The sequence below is a fragment of the Rattus norvegicus genome, chromosome 15, assembly GCF_021556685.1.
Source record: "Rattus norvegicus strain SHRSP/BbbUtx chromosome 15, alternate assembly SHRSP_T2T, whole genome shotgun sequence".
Taxonomy (NCBI): Eukaryota; Metazoa; Chordata; class Mammalia; order Rodentia; family Muridae; genus Rattus; species Rattus norvegicus.
This window is the reverse complement of record NC_141548.1, coordinates 28,927,360-28,951,146: the sequence shown is the minus strand read 5'-3', so window position 1 is coordinate 28,951,146 and position 23,787 is coordinate 28,927,360. Positions and strand designations below refer to the sequence as shown.

Sequence of the window (23,787 nt, the reverse complement as noted above, 5' to 3'; positions counted from 1 at the left end):
GACCGAGTCAAGGGACGCAACCAGTCGCTAGCCGAGCTGCCCGAAGGTCGCTGTCGCCCCCTGGAGCTTGGTGGGATAATGGCATGTAGAAGAGCATGGGGCGGCCCTAGAGGCGGTGTCCTGGATTCGGGATCCGGCGAAGATTTCTGGGGAGAGCAATAGAGACGCAGCTTGAGCTAGAAGGGCTGGAGTGGAGGCAAATAAGGAGATCCGTAGATTGAGCGGCTAGAGAGGTCGGAGGTAAGTGGCTGTGGAAATCGGGAGGACCCGGAACACCGACACCTCGGGACCATGACTTACGCTTATCTCTTCAAGTACATCATCATCGGAGACACAGGTAACCCGCCAACGGACCGCCTTCGGGGCTGGGGCGGGGATCCTACCTCCAAAATCGGCTTGCGGGCGGGGCGGGGCGAGCGGAGTTGAGTGGAGGGGGCGGGGCGAGCTCCGGGGGCGGGGCTCTGCCCCTCCCTTAGACCCTGTGCCCCTCCTGGGAGCTTGCGGCTTCCTGGGTGACCTGCATCTAATGCACACCGTTATTTTTCAGGTGTGGGGAAGTCATGTCTCCTCCTTCAGTTTACCGACAAGCGGTTCCAGCCTGTGCACGACCTCACAATAGGTAAGCTTATCTCCTGGTCCCAGAACAGATAAAAGCTAGCTCGCAGAACTGCGAAAGGAGAAAGCTAACAGTCTCGGTATTCTAAATAAAAAGTTAACTTCTCGCTACCTTTGTCTGAAGTCATGGTATATGAAAAACGATAAAAGCTGGTAAGTGGAGAGTAAATGATTGAAAGGTAACTTTAGAGATGGGTGTAAGATACATACTAGTCGTAGGGTTTTTTTCTTCAAATGCAACTTGAATGCTTATGGAAAAATTCCACAGAAACATGCTTATTAAACTCATCCGTAGTTTGTGGTTAACTACCAGCCTCACATGCTTTTCAAAGGAAACACCGACCGATCCTTTTAGGACTGGAGAGGTAAAAGCCAATGTAAGGATCTTTCCAGTTCTTCCTCCACCTCTACCTCCTTTTTCCTCCACCTTTTCTTCTTTTGGAGGCAAATTCTGGCTATTTAGTTCATACTAGCCTCAGATTCACTATATAACCCACACCCGGCACGAACTCCCAGAAATCCTCCTGCGTTAGCCTCCAAGCACTGTGATTACAGGCATGTACCATCTCATGGGCTTTCTTAAGTTTATTTTTGTCCCGAGACTGGCTTTGAACTCCATGGGTAATCTGACAATGACTTTAAATAAGTCTTGATCTTCCTACCCCTACATCTTAAATGCTGGGATTAGATATGAAGCACTGTGCTCAGCCTGTTTTTTTTAGTTTCTTTCTTTTTTTTTTTTTTCTTTTTCTTCTTTTTCCCTTTTCTTTTTTTCGGAGCTAGGGACCGAACCCAGGGCCTTGCAAGCGCTCTACCACTGAGCTAAATCCCCAACCCCGTTTTTTTAGTTTCTTACTCATTGAAATTACATTCTTATTGTTCTAAAAAAAAAAAAAAGTTGACAGTGATTTTTCTTCAAAAAATATCTTTTGATTTTTGTTGAGGTAACAGGTATTTTATACAGCACCTTAAAGTAAAAATATTTATATAGAGAATATATTTACATAGGATGACTGAATCAGTACTGTATCATATCTAAAAGCAAGCTAGATTAGTAATCTTTCTTGGAAATATGAATTCAAATGCTATGTGCAAAATACTATTTTGAAAATAGAAAAGGGGATGAATTGTCTGCTTATGATGCAGTGAGGGTTTTTTTTTTGTTTGTTTGTTTTTGAAATATTGTCCTTGAAAGAGATGAATTTTTGCCTTGAAATAGAAAAATGCCAAAAGCTGTATCAGTTTTTCAATTTCTTTTTTTTTTTTTTTTTTTTTCGGAGCTGGGGACCGAACCCAGGGCCTTGTGCTTCCTAGGCAAGCGCTCTACCACTGAGCTAAATCCCCAACCCCAGTTTTTCAATTTCTATACTGCTTTGAGAGAGGTTATTACCAATGTACTCTGGGAATTACTGATGGTTGAAGATATTTTGTCCTTGAAGACCTGTTTCTTAGGCAGCTTCCTTAATTGCAAATGAAAATAGTTTTAGACTTGCAGTTAAGAAGTGCTACTTCAGACACAGAACTAGTAGTCAGCACTCTGAGACACTGTGAAGAAATGCTTTCAGCGGGGCTGGAGAGAGGATTCAGCAGTTAAGAGCACTGATTGCGCTTCCAAGGACAAGGGTTCAATTCCCAGCACCCACACTGAGGCTCATAATCATCCGTCCTTTAAGTTCCAGGGGATCTTTTGCTTCCTTCTGGCCTCCACAGGTAGCAGCCACATATGTTACACATACTGACAGGAAGGCAAAACCCATTTATAAAATTAAATAAGTCTAAAAAAATACTTTCAAACAGTTCAGAAGTTGTTTGGAAAAAAAAATAAAGAATTAAATATTATCCAGTCAGGGTTCAGAGTTCACCTCTTTTAAGTTTTATCTGTCCTGGAATTTTCAATTTTCTAGAATATTTTTCTATGAATTGTAGCTTTGCAATTCATTTTATGGAAACTGGTTGTCACAAAGCTTTCTTATAGTGGCTATACCGTTTTTTGTTTGTTTGTTTTGTTTTGTTTTTTGAGAAGAGTTTTTCGGTATAGCCCTGGCTGTCCTGGAACTTGCTTTGTCCTGAGTACACATTCTTCAGATACTATTTGTAAATCATTACAGTAACCGTGGTGCCACTTTTCTTAAGGCTAAGAAAAGATGATCAGCAGGGCCTGGAGAGATGGCTCAGTGGTTAAGAGCACTGACTGTGCTTCCAGAGGTCCTCAGTTCAAATCCCAGCAACCACATGGTCTTCAAAAGGCCTTAAAGTAAATCAACTAATTACATATAATCTAATAACTAATTACATATAATCTAATAATCTAAAACTAATTACATATAATTATATGTAATTAGTTGATTTACTTTAAGGCCTTTTGAAGACCTTAAATAAATCAAAGACCTTATTGAATAAATTGAAGACCTTAAATAAATCAAACTTAATTTATTACCAGAATTTGTAAAACCAGACATAGGAAAAGAACTAGCTCTGGCAACACATATGTGGTGTTTTTCACTCCTCAGATTTTTTAAATCTTTGTTTGTATGTATGTGCATATGTATTTGCACATGTTCATACAGGTGCCTGCAAACGCTAGAGATTGTCGAACCCCCTGCAGCAGGAGTTACAGGTAGTTGTGAGCCCCTGGACATGGATGTTGGGAATCAAACTCTGCTCTGCTCCTAACCACTGAGCCGCCTCTCCAGCCCCCGCCTTCCGTGGTCTTAATACAGCAAATGTTACCCTGACTATAAAATCAGAACCGAGACTACTTGTGTTTATTTTATCTTAATTAGCTCTGTTCCCTTATCTGCATCTGGGTATTCTCCTTAGGTCACTGTCACTTAGAATCCACTTGTTTCTTTTTGGTGCAGGGGATTAAACCTAGTGAGTTTTGCACTAAGCACTTGCACTGTCACTGAGTTCTACCTGGCGCTGTAGAGTAGCCTCAGGCCAACCTTGAGTTTGCTGTACATGTGATAACAACCTTGAACTCCCTAGCACTCCTACCTTTACCTCTTGAGAGCTGGGATTACATGCACTGCCATACCCGGTTAAGGGGTTCTTGGGGCATGTGTGTGGGCGCGCATGTGCATGAGTGCGCAGGTGCCCATTGAGCCCGGGAAAGGGCATTGGATCCCTTGGAGTTGGAGTTACAGCGATGAACTATCTGATGAGGGAGACCAGTTCCAGTCCAAGAAGATCATACACGCTTTGCTTTTACTGCTGAGCCATCTCTTCAGTCCTGTGCCCGGTTTTATGTGGTGCTGGGGATTGAATCCAGGGCTTCCTGCATTCTAGGCCAAGCACTGTGTCAAGTGAGCTATATCCCCCGTCCGTGGATTTTTAATTCTAGAAAAGAAACTAAAAGGAACACAGATTCAATTGGAGCAATAAGCATATTGGACTGGATGTCAGTGAGTGAAGACAAAGGACTTGCTATTTTAACAGTGGGGAACAGTATGAGCCTCTAGATTAATGTGTGTGTGTGTGTGTGTGTGTGTGTGTGTGTGTGTGTGTGTGTTCATCGAGGTCATAGTCATTCTCTTGACCTTCTCTGACAGGTGTGGAGTTTGGAGCACGTATGGTCAACATCGATGGAAAGCAAATCAAACTGCAAATCTGGGATACGGTAAGAGAAGGCAAAACAGTTTAGTACCAGACCAAGACCCAGCTATACCAATAAAAGCTAATGCAGCCATGTGCAGTGCTAAGACACCTGTAGTTTTTTGTTTGTTTGTTTTTTTGTTTTTTTGGAGCTGGGGACCAAACCCAGGACCTTAGGCAAGCGCTCTACCACTGAGCTAAATCCCCAACCCCGACACCTGTAGTTTTAAAACTGTAGGATGAGGCAAGAAGCCCAAGAAAGCCAGGAGGGATTACATACTGAGGAGATACTCAGGTCAAAAACCAAAAACCTTTTTTATTTTAAATGATTTGACTCACAGGAAGGTAGAAGCAAGTAGATCTCTAAGAGCAGCCTGGTCTACAAAGTGAGTTCCAGGATAGCCCAGGCTATACAGAGAAACCAAGTCTTAAAAAAAAAACAAAACAAATTAAAAAAGAATTAATACAGTAAAAAAAAAAATTAAAAAAAAAACAATAAAAGTGTATATAGCCAAAAGTGAGCATCCTCTTACATAGGCCCTTTTCCTTGTCACGTTGGTGCTATTCTGCTGGAAGAATCCACTATGATTCAGTGTGTATTCTTTCGCACTTCTGTGCATTGAAATTCCTAAGTAGTAGAACTTGTCACCCAGGCACTGGTGGCACTCGCCTTTAATCCCAGCACTGGGGATGCAGAGGTAGGCAGATCTTTCTGTGTTATTTTTTGTAGGACAGACTAGCTTACAAAGTGAGTTCCAGGCCAGCCAGGCTACAGAGTTAGACCTGTCTAACTTAAATAAAATGAATAGATACATAAAACAAACAAATAAATAAATAGGTAGATATAGATAGGATAGATAGGTAGGTAGATTAGAACAGATGCAAGTAATGTGTTTTTTTTTTTTTTAAGATTTATTTATTTATTTATTTCATGTAGTGGGTACACTGTCACTGTCTTCAGACACACCAGAAGACAGTATCAAATCCCCATAACAGATGGTTGTGAGCCACCATGTGGTTGCTGGAAATTGAACTCAGGACCTCTGGAAGAGCAGTCAGTGCTCTTAACCACTGAGCCACCTCTCCAGACTTTTTTTTTTTTTTAAATTAAAAAAATGTATTTTTTGCTGATGTGTTTGACAGTTTATGCATGTGACCCGGTGTGAGTGGAAGTCAGATGACAGTATTGTGGAGTGGGTATCATTGCATCTTTTCAAGAAAGGGTTCCGGGCTGGAGAGATGGCTCAGTGGTTAAGAGCACTGACTGCTTCATGAATTTGCGTGTCATCCTTGCGCAGGGGCCATGCTAATCTTCTCTGTATCGTTCCAATTTTATTATATGTGCTGCCGAAGCGAGCACTTCCAATTTTAGTATATGTGCAAAAAAAAAAATAAACAATTTAAAAAAAAAAAAAAAAAAAAAAGAGCACTGACTGCTCTTCCAGAGGTCCGGAGTTCAAATCCCAGCAACCACATGGTGGCTCACAACCATCTTTAATGGGATCCGATGCCCTCTTCTGCTGTGTCTAAAGACAGCTACAGTGTACTCATGCATAAAATAAATGAATAAATCTTTAAAAAAATTAAAAAAAAGAAAGGGTTCCAAGGACAATCTCAGGCTGTGTGGTTTGCATGACAAATACTTTGCTTACTGAGATATCTTGCCAGCCCAAGGTTTTTATTTTCATTAGTATTAATATGTATAGAATTGTGACAAGAGTAGACATAGGTGTGTTGTTTGTATAGTAGTTTTGATATTTTGGAGACATTTTCTTTTTTTTTTTCCGGAGCTGAGGACCGAACCCAGGGCCTTGCGCTTGCTAGGCAAGTGCTCTACCGCTGAGCTAAATCCCCAACCCCCTGGAGAAATTTTCTATCGGTAGTGCAGATCTGACTCTCTTCTTTTAACAAGCGCATAGTCACAGAGTGTATGTACCATGTATTTATTTATCTGGCCTCCGCTGCATTGATGGACATTCATTTTGTGTCGAGTTTTCAACCACCGCACAGCTTCATTAAACATTCTAATTTATGATTACAGTTTCATACAAATGTTTGGGAATCTCTGTGGACTATTTGCCCAGAAATGAGAATTGAAGGCAAAAGTTGCCGGTGTTTTAAATTTTAATCAATGCAGGACTCTCAAAGTTTGGCATGGTGTAGTGTAGTTTTGTCTAATCTCGATGGATTTTTTTTTGTGCGATATTTCATTTAATTTATATTGTTCTTTCTCCAAAGGAAACCATCATAGTTGCTGTTCTAGATAAAGAGAACTAGAAAATGGTTCATAGTATTTAGCTAAAATCTCTTCCTTTTTTGTTTATTTCTTATGATTTTATCACGTTTTTTCCCTCAGAACTCAGAGCCAGAACCTTCATACCTACAGGCATGTACAAGTTATTTTTCCTTTTCTTTTTTCTCTATTGTTTTCTTCTCTGTTCCAACCCTCTCTTCCCTGATCATAGACAGCCCTCTGTGGGCCACTTCCGGCAGAGCCCTTTTCTGGGAGTCTCCAAGTTTGCTGCCACTTTCGGATGCTTTATTAATCATGTGCTTTACACTTGGATGTAGTCTTTAAGTCTGTTGGCTGTGTCTCCACTGGTCAGGCTTTTTCATCTCACCCTTTTGGATCGCACTGTAAGATCATGGCTCACTTCCTGTCTGTCTCTAACAGTGTGTAACTCCAGACAGACAGCCCTAACTTTCAGACTTTGCCTCATTTGGCCAGATTTTCTTTTTTAACACTTTCCCCACACAGCCTAAGAAAGCTCACTTTATTGTCAGGGTTTCCGCTGTCTCTCCAGTCAGTTGTCAGGCACTCCCTTTTTTTTTTTTTTTTTTTTTTTCTTTTTTCTTTTTTTTTCGGGGCTGGGGATTGAACCCAGGACCTTGTGCTTCCTAGGCAAGTGCTCTACCACTGAGCCAAATCCCCAACCCCAGGCACTCCCTTTCTTCAGTGTTGTGAGTTAGGTCATTGTTATAATTCTCCCCCAACTAGATATTGCAGATATCCGTATGTTTTATTTCAGGTTTTATTATCTTTTAATTTTTGTATTTCTAAGAATGAACACCCCCTCCTCCCCAGGTCAAGATATAAGTTCTTACAAACTATCAAAGGGTGAAACCAGTGGGTATAAATTAGCTTCTATGTCTATTGCTGTGAGAAGACATTATGACTAAGACAACCCTTATAAAAGAAATACTTCGTTAGGGGCTTCTTTACCATTTTAGGGTCTATACTCAATGATCATCATGGTGGGAAGCAGACAAGCATGATAGTGGAGCAGTAGCTGAGAGCTTTACATACTGATCAGCAGGCCAAATGTCAAAACCCTAGTGATACACCTCCTGCCTCAAGGCCATACCCCTAATCCTTCCCAAACGTATGAACCTGGGAGGGGCCATTCTCATTCAAACAACCATAGGCCAGTGCTGAAAGCAGAGGGAGGAGCAACATGAATTCAAGGCTGGCCTGAGCTACATCAGGAGTTGTAAGCTAGTCAGAGCTACAGAATTCCACAAAATGAAACCAAACACGAAAACCCCACGTTAGCTATTTGCTGCTTTAGACATTTTTAGCTGATTGAGGACAAGAATATTTGAGGTCGATATGGACCCACTAAGTTGAACTAGACAGTCTTTTCAATCCACTGGCTCCTAAGTGCTCATGAACATGACTGACGTGAAAAAAGTGAAGTGTTGCTTTTCAAACAAAATCTCAGTCTTTGGATTTTACCAATGAAGAGCTCAGGAGTGAGAGGTGAAAACCCGAGAGCTCAGAGGGGCAGAGAAAGCGCCCAGAGGACCGTCTCCTCAGCCAAGGTCCCAGGAGGCATGCCCCTCTGTCAAAACTTGCTTCAAACGGACTGTCCCTCCTTTCCGCTTCCTGTGCATCTCCCTATCCGTTCCCCTGACTCCCTCTGACTCTCTATGGTTATTTCTTAAGAATCCTTTGTTCACTCCCTGTCGACTGTTTAATCTACTTATTTACAATATTCAGGCAGAAAGCTCTTTGATTACTGTGTGTGCTAAGGCTGAGCCACACCCCCAACTAAAACCAGGTTTTTCCCGTAAATAACCCAATCTCGGTGGTTCATAATGTGATCTAATAGCCTGGAGCAGTAGAGATTTGATGTTAAGTCTCCTGATTGTCAACTGGGAGCCGTCCCATGATTGTCTTTGTGTTTGTCATAAGCCCCTACCCCCACATCCTCCCACCCTTGCCTCCATTTTTGGGACTGGCTCACTGTGTAGCTTAGGCTGGCTAGGCGATCTCCTTTCCGTCTCAGCCTCCTAAGTACTGGGCTCCCAGTGTGTGCCAACTCACCCTATCAGGAGGACGGAGGAAGATTTGAGAGTAGAGCAGAAGAGAACAAAAGTAAGAAATAAAAGCAAAAACAGGACCCCAGAAGAGCAAATATAAAATTCTTCAGAGTTCTTGGTGGACAAAAGTGCTTTCCAAATCTTAAACGTGTCTCCAGAATTAATTCATAGTAATTTCTGGAAGATGTAGTAATTATAGAACTATCAGAATCCTAACAGGCTAAGGAACTGTTTGATGCCTTCAGAGGTGTGTGTGGGGAGAAAGTCCCTGGAAGTTAGTTAACATTTATACCCCAGTTTCGATTGAAATGCTTCTGTGCTGTGAACACCATGGCCCTGCATTTATAGCTCTACTGTGTGCTTTTTGGTCAGTTATTGAACTTGCCCCTTTAAGCCTTTTTCCCCCCTCCACTTTTGAAGAAGAATAATATCAATCTACTTTAGGGCTCCTAGGAGAGTTAAATGGGATAATTAATATATGTGATTATCTCTTAAGGTTTATGATACACTGCTAGGGAAAAATAATAGTTTACATGTTATTGTAGAGGCGAGGATGACTCAGTGTTTAAGAGGACTTGTTGCTCTTTCAAAAGACCTAAGCTTGATCCCCAGGACCCACGTGGTGGCTCATAGCTATCCATCTCTTTAGTCCCAGGGGAGGCAGTGCCAGCGTCCGAGCACCAGGGGCACCAGACGTACACATGATGTACACCAGGCATGCGTGCAAACACTCATGCATGTGAAGTTAAATAAAACGCAAGCAGCATTTTAATGTCACTGTAGTCTCAGCACCATTACCTGTTGATGGTGTACAATAAAAGCCACTTATGTTCCCGTGTTTCTATTACAGAATTCCTGGATAGAATAAGGATGACTTTTATTTCCTGAGTTTTATGAGGAGAAATTATTCCAAAAGTGTTAAAACTTTTCTAACAGGATGATTGAACATTTTGTGTGGCTTTCTGTTTTGTTTTTTTTTTTTTTGAGGCAGGGTCTTGCTTTGTAACCCAGGCCGGCCTCAAACTCAGGGTTCTTTGGCTTCAGTGTCCTAAGCTCTATGATGCTATATAACTTCTAGTGGTAGAAGCTGGCCCCAGCACACCAGGCTGTGTCCACGTGTGTGTGTGTGTGTGTGTGTGTGTGTGTGTGTGTGTGTGTGTGTGTGTGGTGTGTGTGTGTGTGTGTGTGTGTGTGTGTGTGTGTGTGTGTGCATGTATGTGTGAGGTGTTCATATAGGCCACACAAGTGCATTGGATCCTGTGGACCAGGACTTACAGACATTTGTAAGCTGCCCAGTGTAGGAACTGAGATTTGAACTCCCATCCTCTGATAGAGCAGTAAGAACTCTCAATACCTGAGCCATCTCAGCAGCCCAGTGTTTTTACTTAAATGACACCCGAGGTTCCACTAAACAAAAATAAAATAAACGAAATACTATGTTAAGAAAACAAAAGTAGGCCTGGAGAGATGGTTCAGTGGTTAAGAGCACTGGCTACTCTTCCAGAGGTCCTGAGTTCAGTTCCCAGCAACCACATGGTGGCTCACAGCCATCTGCAATGGGATCTGGTGGCCTCTTCTTGTGTGTCTGAAGACAGCTACAGTGTACTTATATATAATAAATAAATAAAAATAAATAAATCTATCTTTAAGAAAGAAAAGGTATCTAGTGTACAGGGGGTGAGGGTAGGGTGGGAGGGATTAATTGCTCAGTTATATATAAAGTAATATTTTGGACCCATCAAACATAAGATGAAATTATGAACAAATTTCTTTTCCTTTTCTTTCTTTTTTTTTTTTTTTCCTTTTTTGGTTTTTCGAGACAAGTTTCTCTGTGTAGTCCTGGCTGTCTTGGAACTCGCTCTGTACACCAATCTGGCCTCAAACTGACAGAGATGTGCCTGCCTCTCCCTCCTGAGTGCTGGGGTTAAAGGTGTGCACTGCCACCATACGTCCTGGGCATCATTTCCTATTGATGCCTTCTTGTTACTTCCCACCGCAGACAGGCTCTCATCGAGGAATGTCCAGATGTGCTTGCTGTTATCATAGAAGTGCAGGGATTACTCAGCATACGCTCAGTTGCTTAGCTCTTTGTTTCCGCATTGTTACATTGGAATTTGCCTTCCATTGCATAGGGTATTGGCATTCTAAAATTTTTTATAGATAATAAAAATAGAACAAGTAATAAAATGTAGGGCTTGGAGAGACGGCTGTTAAAGGCTAGGCTCACAACCAAAAATATAAGAGTAATGTAGTGTACTCGATGTCATATTTGGGATTGAGTTTCCAGTCCCATTTCCAGCTTGTCGGGTATTGGGAAATGTGTATGAAGGTCGTTGGTGTCATGCTCTTGGCATCGGGTGTATGGGACCTAAGGATAATAAAGATGTAACGGTTTGATGGACAATCTCATAAGTAGTACTTGACCTACCTGCAATCTCAGTCGAGTTCTTACTGAAAAATAGTCTACTTGGGCTTCTCCCTGTTCAGGCACCTTTTCCTCAGATGATGATGGTAGTTAGTGGTGGTGGTGGTGGTGGTGGTGGTGGTGGTGGTGGTGGTGGTGGTGGTGGTGATTTTTAACCTAGCACAAGTTCTTTCTTTAGTTAAACTCTTTGTTTTAGGGTGGCATGTGAGCAAGTCACTTCTTTGGAAATAACCTAGTTTTACTGGGATTTTTTGTTGCCATGTTGATGGTAAAGGCTGGGCAAGAGTCCTTCCGTTCTATCACCCGTTCCTACTACAGGGGAGCAGCTGGAGCCCTGCTGGTGTATGACATCACAAGGTGAGCTGGCTGGCATGTGGGAGGGTTCTTCCTGACTCCCCGAAGCTGTCCTCTGTCTATGGCCTCTGCTAAGGACATGGGGTTGGCCAGCTGCTTTTTGGCATCCATGTGACCACCCACTCTTTCTCATGCATTTGGAGCAACTTTGGCCTTTTGAAACAGGCTCCTGACCCACATTCTAAATTGTTCTGCTGCAGACGTGAAACCTTCAACCACCTGACCTCATGGTTAGAGGATGCCCGCCAGCACTCCAGCTCCAACATGGTTATAATGCTGATTGGGAATAAGAGGTAAATTCTAGCTTTGTAAATACCAGTTACCAGGAGGCATCGAACTTTCCCTGTAGATACTGAGTTTCTTTCTGCTCTGTTCTGTTCTGTTTGGTTTTAGAGACCAGGTCTCTGTGAAGTAGCCTTGGATGGCCTGGAACATGCTGCCATCCTCCTGCCTCTACCTCTCAAAGGCTGGGACTGTAGGCTTGTGCCATTTGATTGATATTAAATTTCTTGATACCCAGATTTTCTTTTTTTTTTTTTTTTTTTTTTTGGTTCTTTTTTTCGGAGCTGGGGACCGAACCCAGGGCCTTGCGCTTCCTAGGTAAGCGCTCTACCACTGAGCTAAATCCCCAGCCCCCCAGATTTTCTTAATATACAATCTTAGTAAGAAATGTTAGTATGGTAAGATATATATATATTATATAACATTTACAATTTTAAGTACTTCCTAGAGTATTCTATAGCCCTAAACATATAGAGTGGTTCTGCAAACCTTACCATTATTCATCTTAACAACTTTTCATTTTCTCAGATTTTAGAATCATTGAATCCATCCTGCCCTCAGGGTCTTCCTCAGCATCTTCTGTCTGTCTGTCTGTCTGTCTCTGTGTGTGTCTGTCTTTTTCCTTCTGTTATTTTTGAAACAGGGCCTCGTGTAGCTTAGGCTGGCTTCAGTCTCGCTACCCTAGCCTCACTAGAGAGCTGCACCATCACACTCCAGGCCCTACATTCTTTCCTTATAAATCCCTCATGTGAGTAGAGTTACACAGCACTTGTGCTTTTATGAGAGGCTTGTTTTATCTAGCATGGTGTCTTTGGAGCTCTGTACATGCTGTAGCATGTTTTAAAACTTGTTTTTTAGGGGTTGGGGATTTAGCTCAGTGGTAGAGCACTTGCCTAGCAAGCGCAAGGCTCTGGGTTCGGTCCCCAGCTCCGAAAAAAAAACAAAAAAAACAAAACAAACAAAAAAAAAAACCTTGTTTTTTGGGGGATTATACTGTGCACTGTTACCAGATTTCATTCATCCCTCTCTCTGTAGACACTTTGGGCTGCTGCCACTTGGCCAATATTGTCATGAACATGGGAACAAAGATATATATCTGTTCAGTTTTCTCCTTGTAGTTCTTCTGGCTACAGAATCAGCAGGATTACTGGATCACGTGGACTTTGTGTGTTGAAATTTTGAGGGACCACCACAGTGCTTTCCCTGCAGCAGTCCCATGTTGCATTCCTCCCAGTAGTTCACCAGCATTCCAGTTTACAGTTCGGCCACACTTTGTAGTTCTAGTTTCAGGGGAAAAAAATGTATTTATAGGACAAAAGAAACCCCTGGCTTAGATTTAATGTAGTGGTGCATATCTGTTTGCACTGTGGGGCAGAGGCATGAGATTCACAAGTTTGAGACCAGCCTGGGCTATATAGTGAGTTCTTGGCCAGATTGCCCTATATATCAAAACTCTGTCAGGGTCAGTGAGATGTTTTGGGGGCCTGCTACCAACCATGACAACCAGAGTTCAGTCCCTGGGCCCTGTATGGTATGGGCCCAGTTCTTCAGAGAACTGACTGCTGAAGGTTGTCCTATGATCTCCACCTGTACACCATGATGCAGATGATATGCATGTGTACACACACACACACACACACACACACACACACACACACACACACAGAGAGAGAGAGACAGAGACAGAGACAGAGTCAGAGACAAGAGACAGAGAGACAGACATAAATAGATAAACAAGGAAGTATATTTAAAAAAATCAAATCAATAGCCAGACACCACCATGTAATCCCAAGATGTGGTAGGTGGAGGCAGGTGGATCAGGGTTTTAAAGCCATCTTTGAATACATAGAGAGATGGACATTAGCCTGGGCTAGATGAACCCAAAAGCAGGCTGGAGAGATGGCTCAGGGCGTGAAGATTTCTTGCTCCTCTTCCTGAGGATCTGAGTTCTGTTCTCAGCTCCTTATCAGATAGCACACCATTGCCTGAATCTCCAGCCGCAGGAGATCCCATACCCCACACCCTCTTCTGGCCTCCCGGTACCCACACAAATGGCATTCACACATAAACAAATGCATACACATAATTTTTAAAAATGTCTTAAAGATGAAGTAAATTAGAACTGAGGCGCAGTTTGGGTTGTTGTGACAGTTCAGTAGCTGATGACACTTGCTGCCAAGCCTGATGACAAAGTTTCACCCGGATCATACATGGTAAAGAGAGCCAGCCTTGGGGTTGGGGATTTAGCTCAGTGGTAGAGCGCTTGCCTAGGAAGCGCAAGGCCCTGGGTTCAGTCCCCAGCTCCGAAAAAAAGAACCAAAAAAAAAAAAAAAAGAGAGCCAGCCTTGCCACATGCTGCCTTTTGACCTCTACATACATGCCAAGTCACATGTATGCCCACACAGGGAAAACATACACACACAACAAACAAACAAGTAAATAAATAATCAATAAATAAAATATATTGAAATTAACAGGCTTCTTTGGACACAGACTCAGGTGTTGCAAGCTGGCCTTGAACATACTAGCTGTGGGTAGTCTGGGTCTTCTATTCCTCCTGCTTTTATGTTCTAAGTGCAAGCTCCACACAGCTAGTCCTGACATGAACCCCGTTCTTTGTACGTGTTAGTCAAGCTGAGTTTAAAGGCATGCTCCAGCACACCCGGCATGGGACAATTTCTTAATAATCAATGGGAGAGGACTCAGGCCTTTGTGGGTGGTGCCATCCCTGGGCTGGTTCTAAAATACAGCGGTCTGAACAAGCCATGAAGAACAAGCCAGTAAGCAGCGCCCCTCTGTGGCCTGTGCATCAGCTCCTGCCTCCAAGTTCCTGCCTTGTTTAAGGAGTTCTGACTGACTTCCTTCAGTGACAGAGGATGATGTGGAAGCTTAAACTGGATAAACCTTTCTTCTCCTTGCTTATGGTCATGGTATTTCGTCACAGCAATAGTAACTCTGATTAAAGCAATAAACAACAGCAACTGTTACTACTGTACCACTTTCTCCTCCCTCCTCCTCTTCTCCCTTTTCTCCCTCTTCCTCTTCTTCCTCCTCCTCTCCCTCCTCTACTTCCTCCTTCTAAATGATTAAAAGGCTAGAATCTTCTTGGCAGAAATGTTGTACATCTTTAATCCCAGCTCTCAGGAGGTAGAGGCAGGTGGATATCTCAGTGTAAGCCAACTTGGTCTACAGTGCAAGTTTCCAGACAGCCAGAGCTACATAAAGAGACCCTGTCTCAACCAAACAAAACAAAATACAAAAATCCCATTTGAAAATAAAAGCCAGGGGGCTGGAGAGATAGCAATGACTAAAAGCACTGGATGCTCTTCCAGAGGTCCTGAGTTCAACTCCCAGCAACCACATGGTGGCTCACAACCATCTGTAATGAGATCTGATGCCCTCTTCTGGTGTGCCTGAAGACAGCTACAGTGTACTTATATATAATAAATAAGTAAATCTTAAAAAATAAATAAATAAAAAAGGCAGGTCAATCTTACTGTTTCCACCAGCTTTTTTAAAAAAAAAAAGTCTCGTATATATTACGTTCTTACCACAGTTTCCCCTCCATAGAGCTCGTAGTTCCCCCACTCCATCCACTCCTGTGTTTCTTCAGAGGGCAGGTCTCTCATGGATATCAACTAAACGTGGCATATCAAGTTGCTGTAAGAGTGGACAAGGCAGCCCAGGAGGAGGAAAAGAGTCTCAGAAGCAAGCAGTAGACTTGGAGATAGCCCCTGTTCCCACTGTTAGGAGAACACAGCACAAGCTACACAACCGTAACATGTATTCAGAGAGTCCAGGTTAGCTCCATGCCAGCTTCCTGGTTGTTGGTTCGTCTCTGTGAGCCCCTATGAGCCCAGGTCATTTGATCCTGTGCGTCCTGTGCGTTCTCACTAACTTGTTTGTCTTTCCTGGACTCTCCATGCAACTTTACTCATTTCTGGTTTGGGCTCCTTTTCTCCCTATATCACATAATTCCATCCTATCACTTTCTCTAATTCCGAAGTGCTAAGTCTTTTCCATACAAAGTAGAAACAAGACTAGCAAGAGTTAAGGTGACTCCTCTCTTAAGTCCTAGCTTAATCTCTCATGAGTTTATGCTAGGAAAAGAATCAGGCACGAAAGGGCATGCGCCTTTAATTGCAGCACTTGGAAGGCAGAGGCAAGCTGATCTCTGAGTTCAAGGCCACCCTGTCTACAGAGCAAGTTGCCAGGTCAGCTAGGGCTACACAGAGAAACCTTGTCTTGAAAAGAAAACAGAAAAGAACCCAGGAAATAGAAAAGAAAGAAAAAGAAAAGCGTCTTCTCTAGAGGATGAGAAATCCTTAGGCTTGAGCTTCTAGTAAATCACCACCCCACCCCCCCATCATCTCTGCCATGCTGTCCTTGATCCCACCTGGAAGGACATAGGGAACCTTGAGTGACTTGGGTTCTCTAAGCCTGTTCTCTGTAACAGAACGGTATTATCTTCAGTCATGCAGAAGCGATTATGAATATGAACATTATCTTCCAAGAGACTACAGAAGTCAATTAATTCTACACAAAAGAGTGTCATGTATGATCTACATGTTTCCAGCATCATTCGGCAGTTTTAAACTGCTGTGGGATCCTTTTAGAACTATGGTTACCCCCTTCTCTTAAATCTTTAAAGTGTCCTCCCTTATTAATGTCTTACAGTGATCTAGAATCTCGAAGGGATGTGAAAAGAGAAGAAGGAGAGGCCTTTGCTCGTGAGCATGGCCTTATATTCATGGAAACATCAGCCAAGACAGCCTGCAATGTCGAAGAGGTATTATTACAGAAGTGGGGAGTGTCTCAGAGGTGACACTATTCTGTTCACCATAGGACATGGGTAAACAAGAATGTACTGTGGTCAGAGTGACCGTCTCCTTCCAAGGGATTGCTCCCATTCTCTTTCACCCGAATTCCTAAGGCTTTACTTTTGCCTTAGATAAAATTAATTGGTACATATGGATTAGACACCACTGTTATTTACAAATCACCTTACTTGGGATCTGACAGAAACTATCCTGGTCGTGACAACGGGTGTTGACTGTATTGTCCAGCTGAGTGTATTTGTTTTAGTTGCGAGGCTGCTAACCTTATATGACCTAGGAACATCAGCACCTGTAACTATAGGATCACCTTTTTCTAACTGTACTCAATGTGTTTTATTGTGGTGGTGGCTTTGTTTCTTCAGGTGCTCTGTAGATCAGTCTACGCCAGAACTTGCTGTGTAGGGCAAGCTGGCCTCAAACTTGCATCCTCCTGCTTTAGTCCCTGGAGTATCGGGATGACAGGCATGCAACACCACATCTATTCAATGGCTTTTACAAGGACATTTGTGGAGATAAGTTTGTGTGGGGGTGGGGATGTGTGTTGAGACAGCCCTGATTGTCCTGAAACTCACTCTGTAGACCAAGCTGGCATTGAACTCAGAGATCCACTTGGCTCTAACCTCCCTCGTGCTGGGATTAAAGGAGTAGACCACCACCATCTGGCTGAGATTATCTTTTTTGGATTGATTTTTGTTGTTTTGAGACAGGATTTTACTGTGTAGCTGTGGTTGGCGTAGACAGGATTTTACTGTGTAGCTGTGGTTGGCGTAGACCTAGCTATGTATGTAGAGCAGGCTGGCCTTGAACTCACAGATGCACTTGCCACTACCTCCTTGGCGCTGGGATTAAAGGCATGCTCCATCACCATTTCTAGCTGGAATTCTTTGTATTACTCCTTTCTACTGTTTATTAATTATTCTCAGGTTTTATTTAGTCAGTTTGAGATAGAGTGTTTCTGGCTAACCCTGGCTGGTCTGGAATTCACTGTGTAGACCAGGCTGGCCTCAGACGTGTGATCTCCTTACCTCACCTCCTCAGTGCTGAGGTTCCAGATTCTTAATTCACCTTAGGAATCCAAATAAAAATATTTGTATTTCTCTCATTTCTTTACTTAAATTTAAGACTGATAAATGATTCCTATCTCCTCCAGGCCTACATTAATACAGCCAAAGAAATACATAGGAAGATCCAGCAAGGTTTATTTGATGTCCACAATGAGGTGAGAAGGATTTGGTGTTAGCCCTGGCAAATTTCTTGGTAGCAGCTTCCTGGAATGTCAGTATTCCTGCCCAATGTCACACTAACCACAGATTTTTTTTTATTTATTTTTATTTTTTTTTTAAGTACAGGGATCTAAGAACCCATCATTAGTTTCTGTTTTCTCTCAAGTCTGAACGTCATAATGTTGAAAGAGATGTTAGCAGTCTATAGACTTATGTAATATGAGAGTTTTTCTCCTTGACCTCAGTTTCTTTTTTTTTTTTTTTTTTTGGTTCTTTTTTTTTTTTCGGAGCTGGGGACCGAACCCAGGGCCTTGCGCTTCCTAGGTAAGCGCTCTACCACTGAGCTAAATCCCCAACCCCTTGACCTCAGTTTCTTACTAGTGTAGAATATATGAGAGAGAGAGTGAGGAGTTGGGGGAGAGTGCTTGAGAGGGAGTGAGAGGGAGTGAGCTCTGGGACAAAACCAAGAAGACTCATATGTTAATTTGCCACTTCTTCTCTTTTGCTTTGCTTACTCTTTAAAAAGAATTTTTTATCTTGTGTGTGTGATATGTATGCGTATATATGCATGTTCACATATGTGTAGGCAAAAGTGTGGGTGTCCATCTGGAGGCCCAAGGTTGGCAACAGGTGTCTTTCTCCATTGCTGTTCACCTTACATGTTGAGGGAGGGTTTGCTCTGGGAACTCCCTGTGTGTGTGTCTTTCTTCCAAGGACTGGGATTGCAGGTGAGTTGCCATGCCTATCTGGCTCCTGTCGGGTTTCTAGGGCTCTTAACTTGTGGTCCTGGTGCTTACGTGTGATGCTTACATGGCAAGCATTTCCCCTGCTGAACTCCCCCTCTGTCACACCTGACTTCTGCTGACAGCTATGAAATCTGTGTGCAGCAGTGACCTTGAAACAAGCAAACCCCACCCTCGTCAGCTGGTTCTCCTCACAGCCAGTCACCTCACTCTTCCTGTTGCATGTCATTCTCCCCCAGCAGCTGGCTGGAGAGCACCATTATGAGAATTTAAGTAAAGCGTTCTCCTTTATCTCTGTCTGTCCTTCCCATTCCCCTCAACTCTCACACAAGATTGTTGCCTTTTCTCTTTTATAGGCAAACGGCATCAAGATTGGGCCCCAGCAGTCGATCTCATTGGTGGGGCCATGCCCCTCTCAGCAGAACTCCTCCGACATAGGGCCTGACTCTGGCTGCTGCTGAACACCTGGCCTGAACTCTCTGTTTTTCCTCTCCTGGAACAGTTTCAGATCAGTCAGCTTAACAAAAGAGGTCTTCCTTGCTTTGGCTGAGAGCAGCCTCTTTTCAGTGCGATTTCACCCTTCCACTTAAAACACGAGGAGAAAACTGGGCCCTTTCAGACCTGTCCTCCTTTCGGGACATGAGCATTCTGCCTAGACTACGACTCTTTCATCCTCTAGTTTCTAAAATGTTAGGATCAAAGCTGATTGTCGCGGTAGTCAAGCAAACAACCTACTAAGATCAACATCTATCTGCTATGCGTGATGGCACATACCCATAATTCCAGCACTGGGGACTTTTGGCGGAAGGATTGCCAGGAGTTTTGAAGTCAGTCTGGACTACATAAGTTTCACTAGGCCATATGTTTAAAAAAGCCAAAAAGAAAAAAAAAAAAAAAAGAAAGAAAGAGAAAGTAAAAAAGAAAAAATACATATTTGTTCCTCACCCAATTTTTAGTAACTAAGGTGGGGGAATGTTCTGATTGAACATTTAGAATTAGGGATCTGAGTAGCCTTTGGATGATAGATCTATATACATAGTTATCTCATTACATTTATTTCCTTGCCTTGGAAACCTGCTCGTCATTTCATAAGCGTTTCCATAGAAGCTGAGGGCCTCCATACTGTCTCACTGCTAGTTTCTTTTCATTTGGTGTGTGTGTGTGTACAACCTTAAGCATCGTTCCTTAGGAGCCCACATCTCTTACAGGGACCTGGAGCGCCACGCTTAGGCTAGACCTGCTGGCCCTTTTCATTGCTAGTTCTGTTTCTTAACTACAGAACTTTGAGAGCAGTGGAGTTGGTACTGGACCTGTTGCCACATACCCTTACCTAAGAAAACACTAATTGTTCATTTTGCTTAAAGGACCAGTTCTAGCATTACAGTTTCTTTCATCAAATTGCTCTCTACTGTGTCATCATTCTTGTGCGTGCGTGAGCCATGTGTCATAGAAATTAAGATAGGTTCTTAAACATGCTAGGTAAGTGCTGTACCTCTGAGCTTTCCCCTCAGGAGCCTTCTCTTCTACTTTTTGTTTTGAGACAAGTTGCTGAGGCTGGCCTTGAACTTACAGGCCTTGAACTTGGGGTCCTGAGGCTTCAGACTCCCAGGCAGCTGTGCATTCTCCCTAATCAGATCTCTATTGAACGTTTACTCTAACCAAGCTAATTTGTCACTGAATATGACATATTTATACTAGCTTCTGTACCTTTGCACATGCTCTACCCTCTTACCCTCTGCTAACATTATACTGACACTTTTTTCCTTGAGGAAATGCTCACTGACTGACATAGGGAGCCCTAAGCAATTGTTAACACAATACTTGTTAGCATTCCTATGTTATTCATATGCATATTTATTTGTATGTGTTTTACTTTGTAAATATGTTTTATAGTGTTCTTTTGAGGAGGGTGAAGGGGGAGTATCTGTCTCCTGTAGGTTGTAAGCTCTACGAGAGCAGGTCCCTGTCACCTTAGTCCATACCACCATTCCGTTACTGTGCCCTGTGTAACTCACCATCTGGAATTTAAGTGACATGCTTTAAAACTTAAGACTTTAGAAGAAACAAAAGGCCTTGGAGTTGTCTCTGTGTAACTGTATCCTGGTTTTCCCCATCTCCTTACCTGGGTTCTCATTGCTCTTCTGTCCTGCCTCACTGTAACTGCCTTCATTCTGTGTGGCCTACAGTAAGAATGCCTGCTACCAAGACTCAGATAAGTAGGGACCTTTTTACCCACACCTTAGAATCTGTAACCCTGTCAGCCCAGTCTGCCTCTGCTTCACTCCTTGCCTGCTTCACCTCCTGGGACACCTGTCTTTTTTACTTGTCTCATTTTCTTTCACAGAACTGAGGTCTCACCAAATTTTCTAATTTTTATTGTTAATGACCATTTTACTATTAAATATATGCATGATCCAAGCTGCTTTTATTTCATGTGTCATTTCTGATTATACACTGAGTGTAAGTGGATACCATCCTCCTAGAATATCGCACCAAAGATACTTCCCTCCTAGAACTGGTGTTATTCTGAATACTACTCCTTATAGTAGAAAAGAAGTAGAATGCTACTCCGTATAGCAGTAAAGTTAACTCTATACCACAGGAAATGAGATGACATTTGACCATTGAGGTGATTATGCTTCTGGTCTTTGGGTTTTAACCTTACCTGATTTCACAAAGGTTTAGTGGTTGTTGAATTTATATTCAGCCTGTGTTTTTTACCAGGCACAAAACTGAGCATATAATTTAGCACTTTTCATTTTCCTTCTTTTCTTCCTCCTTTCTTTTCTCTCTTCCTTTCTTTTTAAGTCTGATTAGGTAGCCCAGGCTATCCTAGAACTCCTGATCCTCCTGTGTTAGCCTCCTGAGTACTGAATGTGCCAACTCTCCCATCAATGTTGTAGTTTCTGTTGAAAAGGTTTTGTTTTTCATTTTAGATATTTGTTTAATGTATATGAGTACACTCTTCAGACACACCACAAGAGGGCATCAGATCCCATTACAGATGGTTGTGAGCCACCATATAGTTGCTGGGAATTGAACTCAGGACCTCTGGAAGAGCAGTCAGTGCTCTTAACCACTGAGCCATTACTCCAGCCCAAAAAGTTTTTCTTTACTGTTCAAAATTTTTTTAGCAATTCACAAGCATTAGAAAATTGGCTGAAGTCAGTATTTTACCTACAGCTGTTACCCTCTGAGTGATGAAAGGGGACTATTCTCACTTTTTTTTTTTTTTTTGGAACATTAAGAAAAACCTAATTCTCAATCTAATTCTATTATATTTTATAACCTCTTATACTTGGTATTTTTGTCATTTTGAAAAGAAACAGAAAAAAATATGGCTATAAATTCATGATCTGAGTCAAGTGATCATGAATTAATACAGAAACATCTCCCACCCCATGTGCTGAATGGTAATTATGAGACATTTTAGGTGTCAATTGGCTTTTGAAATCATGAACTCTGAAAATCATAATTTATAGCAACAAATCAGTGTAATTAGCAGAAATCACTGGATCAGACACTCCAGCTTCCTACAATGCTTATAATGACTTCCTTTGTTGGCGGGTCTTACATTCTGTACCAGAAAATAACCAGAAGGATAATAGGCTCTTATTATAGAAACCATTAATAACTAAGATTATACCTCTTTGCATGTACACATAAACAGATTATTCTGGTAAATCCTAACAAATTTATACAGTGGTATTTAGAGCTAGGAAAGAATTTGACCAACAGATTATGTTCAGTATAGTCATATCTCCTCATAAAATATTGATTCAAACCCCTTTGGTTTTGTTGTTGTTTTGTTTTCCAAGACAGAATTTTTCTGTGTAGGCCTGGCTATCCTAGAATTTGCTCTATAAACCAAGCTGCCCTTGAACTCAATTTATTTGCCTCTGTCTTCCTACTGCTAGAATTAAAGGTGTGGGCACAGTTATGTTACTGCTTGGGAAATTATTTTAATTGTTGAAACGACTCTTGAAAAAAAATATATTCTAAAGATTTTTGAGGGGTGAGAGAGAGATGGCTCAGATCCTGAGCATGTTCTGGTCATGCAGAGGACTAGAGTTCAGTTCCCTGCCACATATGGGGATGGCTCATAGTACCCTGTAACTCCAGTCCGGTGGGGAACCCACACCTCTGCTCTCTGCCCCTACCAGTGCTCATGCACATACATATACACATAATTAAAAATATAATAGAAAAACTATTTTTCTTTGTGTAGCTCTGGCTGTCCTGGAACTAGCTCTGTAGAACAGAGGTTAGCCTCTATCTGCCTCCAAAATCCTAGGATTAAAGGCATGCCCTGAAATAAATCTCTTTAAAAACAAATTTTGTAGGTCTTGCCGTGTTGTTCAAACTTTCTGGAGTTTTCTAATACTGTTATTTAAATAACAACAACAAAAAACTTCTGGTATAGAAACGTAGTCGGCAGAACTTTAGAAAAGGCAGGAACACTTTTCTCAGTGCAGTTTGACCTATGATGAAATTTTCCTTCTTTCCAGAATAAATGACTCTTCTCAGTGTCCCTCTGTTAAGTCTTGTTTGCCCATTGTGTATTCGTGAGTAGTTTGGAACTATTAGTGAATTTAAGGTCCTTTGCTCTTTAAGTAAAATTCCCCACTCTTGTTATTACTAAATGACTCAGTATTTTGGGTTGCTAAAATCAGAACACCGGGCTAGGGCGTGGTAGCTCATGCCTTAAATATCATAGTAAAGCCAACCTTGGCGATATATCGAGACCCTGTCTCAAAAAAACTAATACTGAAAAATCTGTAACGTGCATAGACAAGCAAGTGGAATGGCTATATAACCTGTGTCGTTTATGTGTTGATAATCCTGAGTGTAAAGCATCACCCTAGCAAGTGCCATTCGAATAACTGTTGGCTTCCTTGATAAACCAGCATCATTCCTACATTTAAGAGGGTAGTGGGGCTTGTTTCCAGGAACGTTCAACATTTTTCCTGAGTTCCTGTCCCTGATTGACAGGTATCCTGAGTACATGAGAGGAGGGCATGTAGGGGCTGGGCCAAAACGGACCAACAGAACTCCAAAAAGGGCTTCACATCCCTATAAGTAATCGTGAGAGATCACCGAGCCAGTCGACCCAAGATGGCCTCCCGAGACAGGTAGCAGGTGCTGTCCTGGTTTGGAGCGCCCCCAGTGGTGGGGGTCAGAGGCGGGTCCTGCCATTCCGCCGCCGGTTCCTATTTCCAATCAGGCATATCTGCGGTTGCCTACGTACCCTTCCCAGCCTCAGGCCCGCCCACCCTTCTGAGACTTCCTGGATGGCGCCCGGTTCCGGCCGTACCATTGGTGGGTGGAGGGCGGTGGGCGGGCCCAGGAGCATGGAGGACTAGCAAGCTTGCTTGCGGCGAGGGTTGGCC

The 23,787-nt window shown here is 42.5% G+C and overlaps 1 protein-coding gene, 1 non-coding gene and 1 pseudogene across 4 annotated transcripts; 1 reads left to right on the top strand and 2 right to left on the bottom strand.

Annotated features, from left to right (window-relative positions):
• The first annotated feature begins 178 nt into the window (after positions 1–178).
• Rab2b (RAB2B, member RAS oncogene family) lies at positions 179–20,815 on the top strand. 3 transcript variants are annotated; one of them, NM_001037645.1, is given in 8 exon segments: positions 196–337; positions 548–619; positions 4,167–4,234; positions 11,232–11,314; positions 11,512–11,604; positions 16,271–16,382; positions 17,582–17,650; positions 18,754–19,295. In NM_001037645.1, coding segments are annotated over 8 exon segments (648 nt in total). In that variant the 5' UTR covers positions 196–291; the 3' UTR covers positions 18,859–19,295.
• Positions 3,044–3,136, bottom strand: Snora72 (Small nucleolar RNA SNORA72; annotated as a pseudogene).
• On the bottom strand, positions 5,463–5,569 carry LOC120097299 (U6 spliceosomal RNA). The gene has a single exon (XR_015639224.1). It is a non-coding gene; the product is annotated as a U6 spliceosomal RNA (small nuclear RNA).
• Positions 20,816–23,787: the final 2,972 nt, after the last annotated feature.

Coding starts and splice junctions, on each gene's coding strand:
- Rab2b (XM_087585613.1), top strand. CDS start 292: ATGACTTACGCTTATCTCTTCAAGTACATCATCATCGGAGACACAG. Junction 338..547: donor CATCATCATCGGAGACACAG/GTAACCCGCCAA, acceptor GTTATTTTTCAG/GTGTGGGGAAGTCATGTCTC. Junction 17,651..18,753: donor TATTTGATGTCCACAATGAG/GTGAGAAGGATT, acceptor TCTCTTTTATAG/GCAAACGGCATCAAGATTGG.